Below are 15,522 nucleotides of genomic sequence, written 5' to 3'. Positions count from 1 at the left end.
TTAAAAAGAGGAGCCTGCGGACGTCTTTACACTACATATTTCTGCTACTCAATGTTCATTCGCAGTATTTAGAGATTTTTTTCTTCTTGTACAACATACCTTTAAAAAAATTATTTGAGCGATGAAGAAAAACAACGCACGTTTATTAATTTAACGATAACGTTATTTTTATCACAAAATATAAATAATAATTATTTATGAACACAGCTATAAAGTGAAAAAACTTTGGCGCGAAAAAGTAGCGTCATTTTGATTTCTTTCCAGTGCCATTCTGAATTTTTGATATTGTTTTGCTCTTACAAACTTGTGAAAAGGCATTTTTTATCGGATAGTGAATTAAATAAACCAGCACAATGTTTTACCCAGTTGAATCTTTAAAGCGTGGAGGAAGATTTTACCTGTGTTGGGTTGCTGATTCATGGCCTCTTCGATTTGCAACAATTACTCACAGGCAGTTGTGGTCTCAGGATATTCGTAGAATTTGGTAATTTAGCAATCTATTTTGTTTTATTTCTGACATCATCATTACTATACCAACATCCTACAGTATAACTTTTCCCTGGTTGGGACAAACTTGGCCTTCATTGGTTGGGTTCAAGCTGTAGAACCTGGCTAAGTGGCTACCTAAGGTGGCTCCACAGGAGTTGCAGCGGTGGGAATGAGAGGTGGGAAGATTCCCATTTATACCGCCATGTTAGAGTTACTTATAGTAGCATCAGCTAATAATTCTGTAGCTATCTCAAAGAAAATAGTGATAGTGCAATGATAGTGAAATTATTACCTTGTGGATTATTTGTGCAGTGACGATCTAATGAAAGTGATGACGAATGAGTCTGGACGACCATCTAACAGATTCTCGCTTCGCCTCAGCTCTCAGCTAATGAGAGGTTTGGTAAGACTTTACCAAAGGAAAGTCACCATTTTCTTGGGTATGTAAAAGCTAATTTTTTAAACAACTACCTATGTATACCACATAGATGTATATTTTTATACAATTTTACACTTTTCAGGTGATTTGTGCATGATAAACGCAAATGTTACAAAGAATGTAAATAAAAAGTAAGTACGAGCTCTAAAATTCTGTTCAGCTGACATGATACATACTTAGGATCATAAATTTCAACTTTGTGCTGGCCTATTCTTGTAGATGGAATATCCACGAAGTAACAGAGCAAGTGGTTCATCGTCCACTGCCTCAACTGCCCCGGCAGACATTGATTATTACAGAGGAACCTGAAATTGAACCGAGGGTTGAAGAAATGATTCAAGTAAGTAAGCTATAATACTTTGCTTAGTTAAAAATTATTAGTTAACTAAAGGAGTTGCCTTCCTTGCAAAAGAAAGCTGTCAAGATGTTCTGGTTATTAATAAAATAAAAAAATATAATTCATTAAGATATACTTTAAAAACTGGGTCATTAGATACTCTACATATTTACTATTACCTGTGCTATTACTACAGGTAGTGGTTGTCCTAAGCACAAAAATACCTAAATAATTCCAGGGACTAAATTAAAATTTTGTTTGTCTATTCACATAGCTGGGCATTAACTCGTTAATCCGTTAATCGTTAATTAACGAAGTTAACATTTCTATTAACGGATTAACTTTTAAGTTAACTTTAAAAAATGTTAACGGACTCGTTAACTTCCGTTAAATTATCCTAAGTCCGTTAATCGTTAATCCAGTACCTACTATTTAACAAAAAGATACAGCAGGCACGCTGAAAAACGCGTTCTGACAAGTACGTTCGGGCTTCCAGAACTTCCAGAACACAAAACAACAGTTTTTGTAACCAGATCACTAACGCAACGATATAAAAAAAGCTTTTTTAAATTTATTTACAAGCTTTATATTGACTTCACTTGTTAATAATGTGTGGGACAAATCTTGCAACTGAATTTAAGGCCAGTTCTCCTCAACCGATTGAGCTGAAAGTATACTCATCGTTATTAAAATTTATTAGCGAATTGAGTCGCTTCTCAAACTAAATTTTAAATAAAGAACTTGAAAAAATCGAACTGCCTAAGGCGGGACTCGAACCCACGACACTTGAAAATTTCGACAGGTTCATCCAGGTCCATCCAGTTGAAAGAGCAGTCGCCCGGCAAGCGGTAGGTCGTGGGTACGAGTCCCACCTTAGGCAATTCGATTTTTTCGAGTTTCAGTTATTTAAATTTTGGTATACTTATGTAAGTACGAGGACAATGCAATGTTATGGTACCATTGAGCTGGTCTGATGGTTGGGTCAGGAGGTGACCACTGGCCATAGGAACTCCTAAATGAAACGGCGGAATCTCATCAAATTTGGGTTCGTTGGATTTGTCTTTTCGAGCACTTTAGTACTAGATGATGTCCAGGGTCCTGATGATGGAGTCAGGAGGTGGCCATAGGAATTCCTAAACGAAACTGTGGAAACTTATCGAGTTGGGGTTTGTTGGATTTCTTTTCGAGCACTTTGGTGCTAAATTGTATTGTAATTGTACCAAGGCTCTGCGATTGGGATACAACTAAAAAGTGTAAAATAAAATTATAATAAAAAAAACTTTTTTAAAAACAAGCTTTTATTCTGAAATGCAGTTGTCCTAAAACGAAGAAATAATTGTACTTATGCGAGGTTCAAATAATGTCGGAAGCTTGTAGCGCAAACATAAAAGCGGAATACTTAAATTCCATGCGGGATACAAATGAAAATGAATGAAAATGAAAATGAAAATGTTAATGATACAAGCTTTCAAATTTATTTGAACCTTGCATACAATTATTTTTTTCGTTTTATTATCACGTGTTAACGGATTAACGATTAACGTTAACTTGCGTTAAATCTTCCAAATGTAACGTTTTAACGTTTAACGAAGTTAATTTTTTTAGTAACGGTTTAACGATTAACGAAGTTAACTATTTGATTAACGGTGCCCAGCTATGTCTATTCAATTTCTTACAGAATAGTGGAAATGTTGTGGGGAATATACAAGAGATCACACTGAGAGAGACTGCCCTGCCTGAAATTATAGCACCAGTGAATGTAAGTAAATTAGTTAAATATATATTTTTTACATTAAAACTTAGGTAGGTACATCTAACAATATTCTTGAAAGACTTAAGTACAATTTAGAGTGCTTTTGAATGAATATGGCATTTTAAACACTAGATAAAGATATTATTTTGTAACTTAACTGAATAGACTGATGTACTGTTGAATGCTCTGCTTAGTTTGGGACTAGGTAGGTACTTACCTACCTAAGTAGAGTTGATGATAGTCCAAATCAGAGCAATATCATTACTATTATTCCAGGATGGTTTTGGTGAAGAGAACCCCGAGCAAGCTCTCCAAATGCTCCGCGACCAAACGCTAGAGATGATGCTGGTACAAGACGCGTCTGTCGCACAACACAGCGGCTTGGAGCTACTCGACGCGACGACCGACAAGTCGCACGACAAATCGCGCGGTGTGCACGACGCGCCGCAAATGGAGCCGATATCGGAGCATGATGTCACTGTTTTTAGAAAATGTACGATCATTAGAGGGTCAAGTCAAAGTCAAAATTTCTTTTTTGGTTTAGACTAATAAATAGTTCTTACAAATGGTAATTTTGCTATAAGAGTCGTCTAGTTTACATTTTTTTTTTAAAAATTTACGACCTATTGTACCACGCCTTCCAGCCAAATTGAGTCAAAGGTCGCGGGCAGATGAGTAGGTCAACCATCAACCACCTAATTGTCCTACCACGTTAAAAGCGAGTGCTTGTTTGCGATAAATCGAAGGCAGGATAAAATATCGGGTGTAGGTACCTATTGGGCAAGGCTGTCGAGCAGTGGACTGTTGATGGACAAGGAAATGATATTCAATCTCATATTATAATTTTTCTCTACCTCTACAGCTGTTGGTGATGAACGGATGACGATGGGAGCCCTAGAAAAAGGTAAAAATCACATTCATTTAAGTTTATTAAGCAAGCACCTACCTAAACTACCTACTGAAATGTAACCTGGATGTCTCCTTTATTCTTCCTTAATCCTTTAATGCTTGTATCACACTCCTGCAGATATTCCTGAAATTCCCGAAATCCAGCTTCCTGATTTATCTGGTCCTCCTCCAGAAAAGTTAGTAATATCATAAATTGCTGTTTTTAACCGACTTCATTATTTTTTAGTTTTACTTTTTTGTTTATGTGACTTCTTATTAGCTACAACCCGGTCAAGTTAACTGCACACCTCGGAATACGAGTCTTTCTCGCACTTACAACACACACCTCCCCGCGTTCGCCCCATTCCTACCAGAGTCGATGTGACGTCACGGCCGCCAAGTGCGCAGTTAACTTGCCAGCGTTGTACTTTCAGCGTCCTTTAGGGCGTCCGCGGAAGACCAGCTTCGTGACTTGCCCTTTTGAGCATGTCACGATAAATGCTGAGCGGGTGCCTATTGGAACAGTTTTTTCTCACCTAACCTCTTTGTTTTAATAATTTGTTTTTGTTTTTTTTTTCTGGATTTTTTTTTATTTATTTATTTTATTTAAAGACTTTATTGCACACACAACAATGTTCCGTACAAAAAGGCGAGCTTAATGCCATACGTCATTCTCTACAATAATTTTACTATTGTGTTTAAGTATTGTGTCAATAAACCTATTCTATTCTATTCTATACTTATGGAACTCCTATATATGTATACGACAAGACTACACTGTTACATAAACAATACAAGCGATTTGTTGAAATACGTAGGCAAATACAACCGGAGGAGCCACAAATAGAACTGCCGCTAATACCAGAGCCAGAGCCACAGAAGGAACCAGAAGAACCTGCTACTATACAAAGAGAAGTTGTGGAAATTGAACTAGAGGTACCTAATACAGTAACATTAGTCCATGTTTACTAATTTAGGCTAAAGTGGGCTAAAGACTGTTTGTGTTTATTATTTTGTATTCAAACATCCCTTGTCTGGTTATGTCAATGTCAAAAAATAACGATCGGTTCTGGTAGTTCGCAAACCAGACATTTAGCCAGAAGTCGCAAGTTCGAAATCCACACAAACCGTACCTAAGTATTAGAAAGAAACAGAAGTATAAATAATAATGTTCATTAATCTCTGCATACGTAAACGAACTAAAGTCGCTGACATAGCCCGACGGATTAGCAACCTGAAGTGGCAATGGGCAGGGCACATAGTACGCAGAACTGACGGCCGATGGGGCAGCAAGGTTCTGGAGTGGTGGCCGCGTACCGGAAAACGCAGCGTGGGACGTCCACCTACAAGGTGGACCGACGACATCGTAAAGGTAGCAGGGAGGGAAGAGCTGGACGCAAGCCGCTACCAATCGATCAACGTGGAAAGCATTGGGGAGGCCTATGTTCAGCAGTGGACGTCCTATGGCTGAAATGATGATGCCTTTGTCTAGTTTTAGTAGCACAGTGTAAAAATATCCTAGGATGTAAGTAGGGTGGGTGTACGAGTAACAAACCGAATAAGCGACATTTTAAAAGTAATTTTGAAATTGTGACTTAATTATTACAACAATCATTGCAAAAAAAAGAATTAACTACTACTTGTCTATCATAGAATCAAGTAGCTTATCCCAATTTTCTTAATAGCTGTAAGGTTTATTTTTATTTAACAATCAATAAGGAAAGTCGCAATGTGCCTAAAAGGTTGACCAGATCGTACCAAGTCGTGTTTGTCGCTTTTATTTATGACTAATGATTGGTAGAAGTACGGCAGTGCTACCAAACGTAACAAAAGTGGCGAGAATTTCGACAGATTGTTAATATTTTGATGTGAAATTAGAAATGGTGTACTACTGGTTCCTGGTGCGGGACTGGTGCACCCACCCTAGGCATCTATTTTATTTTAAATTCCCATCAACCCAACATGAGAATAGTAATATGATCTATAGGAGCTTGAAGAGCAGCCCCAAGCCAAGCGTCGTCGCCTGAAGAACAAGCTGATCATCGATAAGAAGATCAAGCTCAGCGCCGATTATCTCATCACTCGCATAGAGAACCCAGAGGTGGAGCTGCGATGCGAAGTAAGTGAATACAGACTGTGTGTGTACTACCCGTTCGCGCTAAGTTTGCCGGTCCGTTGAATGCGGGTCCCCTCTCCCAACCGGGATTAAATGTAATTAGTTGGTGATTAAACGCAATGAGGGCTATCGTTTTAGCGCTCACCAGTTAGCGCCACTGTAGAGTAAGGTCCTGTCACTTGCTAGTAGCGAAGACAGTGGCACCAACTGGTGAGCGCTAAAATGGTAGGAGGACTATCATCGCAATTGCACTCATCAAGATGGCGCCACTGTAGAGTAAGGTCCTGTCAATCGCCAGGGGTGCCAACTGTTAAGTATAAAAACGATAGCCCTCATTAATGTGTCTTATTTTACGCAAATACACAATTTTTATCAATAATAATTATTTTTTGTTTAAATATAGTTTGATAAAGTTATAGACGCTTCCCTTCGAGTGACGTCATATCGCCAGTACATTATGTGGATGCGCATGTCTATTGACATCTCATCTTGAAAAAAAAAACTGTCAAATGTATTTGTGACTACCCACATAAACCTTGATTTGATTTGTAAACTATTTCGTCTTTCTGACTGTTTTTCGTTTTGTCTTAATGTCTCCATTTTCATGGCAATAGTGTGCGTGTAATATCTCATTTAAAAAAAAGTAACTGTCAAAATGTAGGTATTTACCTATTTGTGACTACCCACATAAACATTGATTTGGTTTGTAAATTATTTCGTCTTTCTGACTCTTTTTCGTTCCGTCATATTGTCTCTATTTTCATGGCAATAGTGTAAGATTACACATTTTTACATTTCGTTTCATTTGAGGTGCAAGTAAAGGTGAAATACATTTACCTACGTAATCTACCAAACTTGATTAGTTAATAAGATACGTAGTGAATTTGTAAATTTAAATCTAACGGTTTTCATTTCACAATCTACCTAAGTTTGTAATAAATTCAACCTTTTTTGTTAGTGTACTTATTTAATGGCGGATTTACACTATGCGGAAATTAGCCGAGTCAAGTCAAAAAAACAGAGAAGTGGAGATAAAATTCATTCATTTTTCATACCCACCCCACTGTGTTTTTGACTTGGCTAATTTCCGCACAGTGTAAAAGCAGCATAACATTCGTGAAGATCATTCCCATTTACGAGCACATTTTCCAGAAACAGCTTAAACGTAATAATTCAACCGCGGCAACTTTCAGGATAGCTCGGACGATATAGTCCAAATCCGAGTGCCGGTAGACACGTATTTCCATCGGCCCGCGCACGCGGGTGCTTACATCCACGGGCAGATCGCGCTACCGCTCACGAGGCTCTTTCAGAGAAGCCTCGGTGTGTTTAGACCGGCTGCGGACGACAGGGAAATGGAGGTACGTGATTGTAAAATATGTGAATAAAGAAGTAAACTGTGTGAAATGAGGTGTGGTTAAGGAAAACGTCCATGCAACAAATTCTGCATGCGTCAAAACTTGCAGTAGGTAGGTACCTAACCTACGAAACTGTGAAAATAATCTGGTTCACTGGCACTTTCGCGAGTGATGCCCAATTCTTATGTTCTTAGTGTGAGTATTGTTGCATCGAAGTCTTAAAAATACGTTAAAAAAGCTGTTATTATAAACTATCCAATCAAATTGTGTAGGCTTCCAGTATTCCAGTATTTCGTATGACCAGTGCTTTTGTTTTTGTGTGTAGTGCTTATGCTTTTGCACATGTTCACATACATTTTATTAACTGTTTTCATATCTACAAAAAAGTAGGTACCTACAGTTTAAAGTAGGTTATTATTAAACGACAATCGAGTAAATCTTAGCGCAGGAATACATCTAAGCCCGTAAGCAGTGACTGATAGGTTTAAATCGAAAGACTTGAGTTTTAAACGTCATTTACCCAGGAACCCGTTGCGGAAAGATCTCGCAGAGTTCGCACTAGATCCGGCCTCGAAAGGATTGAAGAAGAAGCAGAAATTCCGCCACTAGACAAAACCACGGCCCAAATTGACCAGCCAGTCCCCGAATTAGAAATGACTCGAGAGAATCTCAACGCAGCAGAGCTTCTGAACGTGGAGGAACAACCGAACGTGACGATTCCGAACCCGGAAGACATAGCTGACTTGCCCACACAGAAGTTAGAGGTGCTCTCCCAATCCAGGAAACGGACAAGCGAATATGAAGTTTCAGTAAGTTTTTTGTTTTCAATTTTTAATTAATTTAATTTCGTTCGTATAAATCTTTGCTTGAGTGCCAATTGCTGCTAAGATATTAAGTATTTTTTAAGACAATTAACGTTTGTGGGGCTTCTTCCAAAAGTCGTCTGTTATTTGGATTTTGATCTTATTTCTTTTGGCCTTTCTCGAACTTTTCATTTTGGAATCGTCCTCATAAGGGTTTATTTAAGTAACTATGAAAATCCGACACATGGCACTCGACTTTTAGAGAATGTTTAATAAAACTAATAATATAAGATCAAAATTGATCGCGTGATGTAAAACCAAATGAAACCCGTAATAATAACGTTTTCATAGCGCGTGCCTCAAAATATGACCATTGCATGATTGTTTTCAGCCCAAAAGACAAAGGCTGATTGGTTACGTCTCGTTCCGGCAAAGTCAACAGATGGCTATCGAAGCAGTGCCTGATATTGGTATGTTCTTTTTCTTATTGATTTATGATAGTGATCCACCATAGGTAGGTATAACATTACCCTCTATAAAAAAATAGGTTGCTGGTTACTGAAGAATTTATATCAATCTGAGATATTGTTTAAAGTGTGAACCCGAAATTGTAATTTATCTGACAATAGATTTCTAATAAGCTATTACACACCTCCCAAAGGCGATATGGTAAATTGGGGGAGACCTATGTTTAGCAGTGGACGTCCTGTGGCTCGAAATAATGATGATTACGCACTTTATCAGGAATTGGTGAACCAGGTCCTGAGTTTTTAACTTTTTTACTATGTAGTAACTTCAATGTCTCTCATTGTTTTCGTCAATTACCTTACACTTTAGTCACTAACTTATTCTTCCATCCGTCCAAACAGAAGCAGACAAAGAAAACATACCGTCCGCGGCGAACATACAATCACCTACCATCGTCCCTCCGCGCTCACCCGGGACGAATCTCGCTGCTATCCCAACCGGCCCCCCCCAATCTCCCGAGAGAAGCCTTGCTGTGATGTTGCAAGAGGCAGGCCTGGCCGACCTGCCGGGCCCGAAGCCCGCCGAGGACACCCAGCGAAGCACCCGCGAGGGCAGACACGGCAGCGACAGCTCCGAAACACAGCTGGGGAGCTTGGATAGGACCAAAGTGTCATTGGGAGACTCTGACCAGACGACGGATTCGAGGAGATTTATACGGTTAGTATTGTTAGACACGAAATATTTACAGGTACAACTGAGTAGGTTTCTAAGCGAGTCTCGCTGTGATGCTGAAAGACGCAGGCCTGGCCGACCTGACCTCGCGACAGCTCTGAAACGCAATTAGGGAGCTTGGATAGAACTAAGGTGTCTTTGGGAGACTCCGACCAGACTACGGACTCTAGAAGAACCATACGGTCAGTATTTTTAGATAGAAATGAAATATGCACAACTGAGTAGGTTCCTAAGGGAGTCTCGCTGTGATGCTGCAATAGGCAGGCCTGGCCGACCTGCCGGGCCCGAAGCCCGCCGAGGACACCCAGCGAAGCACCCGCGAGGCTAGACACGGCAGCGACAGCTCCGAAACTCAACTCGGGAGCTTGGATAGGACTAAGGTGTCTTTGGGAGACTCCGACCAGACTACGGATTCGAGGAGATTTATACGGTTAGTATTGTTAGACACGTAATGTTTACAGGTACAACTGAGTAGGTTCCTACTAAAGGAGTCTCGCTGTGATGCTGAAAGAGGCAGGTCTAGCCGACCTGACCTCGCGACAGCTCTGAAACGCAGCTATGGAGCTTGGATAGGACCAAAGTGTTGTTAGGAAACTCCGACCAGACGAAGGACTCTAGAAGATCAGTATTGAAGAGACGGTCAGTATTGTTAGATAGAAATGAAATATGCACAACTGAGTAGGTTCCTAAGGGAGTCTCGCTGTGATGCTGCAAGAGGCAGGCCTGGCCGACCTGCCGGGCCCTAAGCCCGCCGAAGACACCCAGCGAAGCACCCGCGAGGCTAGACACGGCAGCGACAGCTCCGAAACTCAACTCGGGAGCTTGGATAGGACTAAGGTGTCTTTGGGAGACTCCGACCAGACTACGGATTCGAGGAGATTTATACGGTTAGTATTGTTAGACACGTAATGTTTACAGGTACAACTGAGTAGGTTCCTACTAAAGGAGTCTCGCTGTGATGCTGAAAGAGGCAGGTCTAGCCGACCTGACCTCGCGACAGCTCTGAAACGCAGCTATGGAGCTTGGATAGGACCAAAGTGTTGTTAGGAAACTCCGACCAGACGAAGGACTCTAGAAGATCAGTATTGAAGAGACGGTCAGTATTGTTAGATAGAAATGAAATATGCACAACTGAGTAGGTTCCTAAGGGAGTCTCGCTGTGATGCTGCAAGAGGCAGGCCTGGCCGACCTGCCGGGCCCTAAGCCCGCCGAAGACACCCAGCGAAGCACCCGCGAGGCTAGACACGGCAGCGACAGCTCCGAAACTCGACTCGGGAGCTTGGATAGGACCAAAGTGTCATTGGGAGACTCTGACCAGACGACGGATTCGAGGAGATTTATACGGTTAGTATTGTTAGACACGAAATATTTACAGGTACAACTGAGTAGGTTCCTACTAAATGAGTCTCGCTGTGATGTTGCAAGAGGTAGGCCTGACCTCGCAACAGCTCAGAAACGCAACTGGAAAGCTTGGATAGGACCAAAGTGTCGTTGGGAGACTCCGACCAAAATACGGACTCGAGGAGATTTATACGGTTAGTATTGTTGCATGAAATGTGAAAATATATTTTTATGCATAGCGAATAGGTAGGTTCCTGTGTTAGTGGAGCGGTGCGGGAGTGGTGACATGTGATGATAAAATAATTCTTGCTGATATTTCAAGCAATAAATGTACTATGGGCCACAGTGTTAACTATCCATTTCTGTTTTTGCTCTCGCTCTCTTCAAATGGCGATTCATTGCGATAGAACGAGACGACATGACTGGCAATAGGCAGTTGACACTGTTGCCGATAGTACACCTTCCTGCACCGCTCCAGTACCCTAGGAAACAACTCAGTTATGCACTATTCTATTAAAAAAAAAGATCGATTTACATCGATGTATCATCTTGCAACTTCATCCTTACACAATATTTTTTTTAAATTTATATCCCCAGAGTCCGTTTCGCAAAATATCTTTCAAATTCAAAACTCCCCAAACCCAGAAAGTCTTTTCCCAGTCTCCATTTCTCTAGTGCCTTTTTCAATAAGTTTTTCTTTTGTAGCGAGCAATGGGGCACAGAAGGCACGATGGTCAAGATTCTAGGCGGTCTTAAAGCGCGGCGCACTCCGCTCACAGTCCGAAGTCTGGTGCGCGCGGGCCCGTCGCTGGCCGGCCACGGCGCTGTCATCGCTGCACGCTGCTTCACCTCTATACTCAGTAAGTGCTTGCATTTTACTATAGCTTACTTAGGTCCGACCTTACAGCTTCTTTGGCAGGCGTGGATCCAGCTCTCAAAAAAGGTTGTGGGCACAAAAAAATAATATTCTATCGCCTATTACCACATTAGGAAAGGCATAGCTGCATAGGTACAAACCTATACTAATACACTGGTCATCACAAAAATCGACCCTACCGCGACAACCACTTTCAAACGTATGCATCCCCACTTCCCACCAATATTGGCACCACTTAAAAGCCTAGTTCTAAACTTCATTTCATTAAAGGAAAGTTTTACCCCAAAAATGTAGAAGAATCCAGAGTCACTTCTTCAAAAAATAGGTAGTTACGCTTGAGCCACGCTTACGCTTTTATGGCTATAAAACTGTTTTAAGGTGGGATTAATCGCTATCCATCTGTTAAAGAGGACACGTGAGATCATTATTTGGTTTTATAACCATAAAAATTGGTGTAATTGATCCCAGAGGGTGTAATTGAGCTCAAAGTGAGGTCTTTTTTCAAGTCTCATTTATTGTATATCGCGTTTATGTTAATCGTTTATTAAGAAATTAAATGTGTTTTTCTTTAAGGATATTTATTGGGCTTTCAAATAACACCAATATTGTTGGGGCACCATGATTGTGTCAGTAGAAACGAGTTTTCCTGTAAAACGTAGGTGGGCCGATTTTTGTGATGACCAGTATATTATAACGAAAGTAACTCTGTCTCACTTTCACACCTAAACCACTGAACCGATTTTGATGAAATTTGGCATAGAGATAGGTTGAGTCCCGGGAAAGGACATAGGATAGTTTTTATCCTGGTTTTTGAAACGGACGCGCGCGATAAAGTTTTTCTGTGGCAGACAAAATTCCACGCGGGCGAAGCCGCGGGCGGAAAGCTAGTTCATAATAAATATATCTTTACCCAGAAAGATTCCATTACATAAGGCTGTTAGTCCTTCATAATCAAATGGTTTTGTTTCAGAATTGAAACAGCATGGGTTCATAAGAATAAATAAAGACCCTGAAACTTTAGAAATAAGAGATATCCTATTAGGACCTAAGTTTGACCAAGTAAAATGAATTTTGCAACTTTCGTTTATTTTTAATACTAAAGTGATATAATTTGATACATACTTATTTTCTGTACGTTTGTTACTTCCTTCTACTAGTGTTTCATGAATTGTTTTATGTTAAGTTTTGTGTTTCTTTATTTGTTATGCTAAATAAATGTTAGTTATTTCGAAAACTAGTCTGTTTTTGTTGAAATAAAAAACCAGTGTTTGATATGAACAATTTATTTGAATAATTTGTATATATAATGATATGATTTCTGTACAACTCTACAATGATAGTCATCAACTAGATTCAAGTCAACTAGATAATTTTATGAGTATCTTAATTGTAGCTAGGTAGTGGCTTAATAATTTACAAAATACTAGAGCGTGAATGAAAGCTGTACAATAAACAGTTGACTTAATTATTTTAGCTAATAATTCCTAACTTATAAAAATACAGTCATAGTCTATAGAATTGGAATTGTTATTAACGTTATTAATTACATTAAGGTACCTAAAATAGGCAATAACTTTTTACATAGTAAGAAGCTTAGAAACAAATATACAATAAGGGCATCTAAATGGAGTATCCCCCTTCCTCCCTTGGTATAAGCATATCACTATTTATTTCATTAGATTTATACAAAATCAGTCTCCTACTATTTGTTACCGAGCTGTGTCGTGTGAAGAAAGTTGTTATGCTATACAAACCAACAATATTACAGTAACTCAGGCAGTCGCGGACTTCGCCGCACTAATAGGACGTACAGCTTTGGACGTTTAGAAAACCTTCAACAACAATAGTATATTTATGTATAAATTAATAGTCGCCACAATCATAGATGTACCTTGTGAACCATTAAAATATTAACCGCTAATTAACACTATTTTAATTCCTCATCTATTCTTTTTACATCAGATACAACTTCAAGCACACTTAAGTGTTCACAGCCTTGCTACAGTCGTTCCAAGCTCTCACTCAATATAAAATTAGTTACAGTCTGTCCTTGTAGACTTAGGAATGACAAAATTAGGTTAAATAGCTACCATCATCGGCACACTTCATGTAAGTCGGCCCACGAGTGGACATTGCGGCTGACGAACACACTAACTAGTACGGGTGAATTTAAAATTCAGCAATTCATAATGTTATTTACATAACAATATAGATTTTAAATATTCACCACACAAAAGGCATAAACGAACTAAGATAATTTCATACATAACTATTGCATTACATTCATTCAAAATTTTAAAAGAACAATACAATATAAATTATTATATTTCATAATGATAAAATTATGAAACTACAATTTCACCTATAGGAATATTTATCGGAACACTATTGTACATTAATAAATATTATGGCCCTGATCGAATTGACGCATACACGTAAACAACAAAAGTGACAGTATCACAGATCACAGAAACATTCAGCGACGTGCCTTTTAACGTGGAATGATCGATCTGCTAATGGAATTCAATGCGAAACAGAGATGTGGCAGGAACAAACGAGCGGTGCAATCGTGCGACTCACTATGTACTAAATCTCACAAAAGTAATTCGGAAATCAAAGTCTACCTTCTGCTTTCGGTTAGAGTTCCTCTGCTAATTAGTTAAAGATATTTTTGTTAATGCTACATTGTTTCATCAGAGGATTGAGCGAGTTCACATCCATAAAGACTAAACTCGAAATATTAAACTAGTTGATAAAAGTTTACGGCTCGTCATCAGAATCACGTGTCTTAGTAACAGGTTGTACTCTAATAAATTTTAGATATTGTGTGATCTTTTGACATTTATTCTATCAATCACAGCATTAAATGCATAAACACACCGGTCCCATACGTATGAACGTACACGTTTCACTTCACTACATGAGAAATCACTTGGGTGACGTGCGTGGCGGTTTACCGCGTATCTTATTAGGTATATTACAGCACAACGGAACGTGCACATCTATACGTATACGGATCCAGCGTTTCGGTGTTCAAATTTCGAGCCGTAAAATTTCGTGAAACGGAGCACAAAACAAGACAGTTCGAAACTCACTCAGTACGGGTCCAGCGAGTCGCTGGTGTAGTCCGCCGGCGTGTCAGCGTCAGGCTCCCGGCTCATGCTCTCGAAGTACTGCTGCGGGCGGTTGTCCCACAACGCCTCGTCGTCGAGGATGGATCTCGTGAGCTCCAAGGCGAGATCTGGCGCGTAGGTCAGACGTTCCGGCGCGGGCAGCGGCCGCATGCGCGTCAAACGCTGCGTGCGCGCAACGTATTCGGCCAGCAGCGCGGCCCGCGCGTGCCACGCGGCTTCCCCGCGAGTCTCCTTGAGTGACTCGCGGAGCTCGTCGGCCCACGCCCGCTCCGGCTCCGGTCCGCTCTGCGACATGCAAGCGAGTTACGCGACGCCTCGGCCGGCGTTCTGTATTGCTCGACTTTTGATCCCCGTTAATCAATAGGGAACCTTTTTGACTTTTTGCGTTGCAGCGTTTTATGGAACACGATTTTGTCAAGCGCGAGCTCCGATGAGAGCGTTTTTGGTAAAACGATGAAAGATTTTACATTACACGAGTGAATCTTATGTTTGGCAATTAGACAGGCCCGCAACTGGTATCCGTTGCGGGTCCGGTCACCGCTGCGAAGACTAGGCATGTGTCATCCGAAATACAAGGCCATTGCCGTACAAGCACACGCTCATAACATTTTAAATCAATTAGCAAGTAGCAAACTAGGTAGGCACGAGTGTGATCTACAGAATTAACTTCGCGTAAGGTTCCCTATTCATCATCGTCGTGACTCTGTTTGAAAGAAATCCATTGAGAAACAAGTAAAAACTGTGTATTCCACTACACAATTTTAATAGCATATTATTTGTTATATTA

The 15,522-nt window shown here is 40.1% G+C and overlaps 2 protein-coding genes across 2 annotated transcripts; both read left to right on the top strand.

Annotated features, from left to right (window-relative positions):
• Nucleotides 1-575: 575 nt before the first annotated feature.
• LOC135072833 (uncharacterized) lies at nucleotides 576-10,065 on the top strand. The gene is made up of 16 exons (XM_063966872.1): nucleotides 576-665; nucleotides 802-929; nucleotides 1,011-1,059; nucleotides 1,148-1,268; nucleotides 2,944-3,024; nucleotides 3,295-3,511; nucleotides 3,881-3,922; nucleotides 4,046-4,103; nucleotides 4,725-4,842; nucleotides 5,894-6,025; nucleotides 7,216-7,383; nucleotides 7,905-8,189; nucleotides 8,575-8,653; nucleotides 9,053-9,399; nucleotides 9,644-9,813; nucleotides 9,927-10,065. The coding sequence occupies exons 2-16, from the start codon at nucleotides 812-814 to the stop codon at nucleotides 10,063-10,065; spliced, it is 2,124 nt and encodes a 707-aa protein (XP_063822942.1). The 5' UTR covers nucleotides 576-665; nucleotides 802-811.
• Nucleotides 10,066-10,545: 480 nt separating this feature from the next.
• Nucleotides 10,546-13,526, top strand: LOC135072832 (uncharacterized). Its single transcript, XM_063966871.1, has 4 exons — nucleotides 10,546-10,727; nucleotides 10,832-10,918; nucleotides 11,430-11,584; nucleotides 12,572-13,526. Exons 1-4 carry the CDS (start codon nucleotides 10,546-10,548, stop codon nucleotides 12,667-12,669), a joined length of 522 nt encoding a protein of 173 aa, XP_063822941.1. The 3' UTR covers nucleotides 12,670-13,526.
• Nucleotides 13,527-15,522: the final 1,996 nt, after the last annotated feature.

The sequence above is a fragment of the Ostrinia nubilalis genome, chromosome 6 (genome assembly GCF_963855985.1).
Source record: "Ostrinia nubilalis chromosome 6, ilOstNubi1.1, whole genome shotgun sequence".
Classification (NCBI taxonomy): Eukaryota; Metazoa; Arthropoda; class Insecta; order Lepidoptera; family Crambidae; genus Ostrinia; species Ostrinia nubilalis.
This window is presented reverse-complemented; position numbering and strand designations above follow the sequence as displayed.

Coding starts and splice junctions, on each gene's coding strand:
- LOC135072833 (XM_063966872.1), top strand. CDS start 812: ATGAAAGTGATGACGAATGAGTCTGGACGACCATCTAACAGATTCTCG. Junction 930..1,010: donor GAAAGTCACCATTTTCTTGG/GTATGTAAAAGC, acceptor TACACTTTTCAG/GTGATTTGTGCATGATAAAC. Junction 8,190..8,574: donor CAAGCGAATATGAAGTTTCA/GTAAGTTTTTTG, acceptor GATTGTTTTCAG/CCCAAAAGACAAAGGCTGAT.
- LOC135072832 (XM_063966871.1), top strand. CDS start 10,546: ATGCTGCAAGAGGCAGGCCTGGCCGACCTGCCGGGCCCTAAGCCCGCC. Junction 10,919..11,429: donor GACTCGAGGAGATTTATACG/GTTAGTATTGTT, acceptor TTTCTTTTGTAG/CGAGCAATGGGGCACAGAAG. Junction 11,585..12,571: donor CTGCTTCACCTCTATACTCA/GTAAGTGCTTGC, acceptor GTTTTGTTTCAG/AATTGAAACAGCATGGGTTC.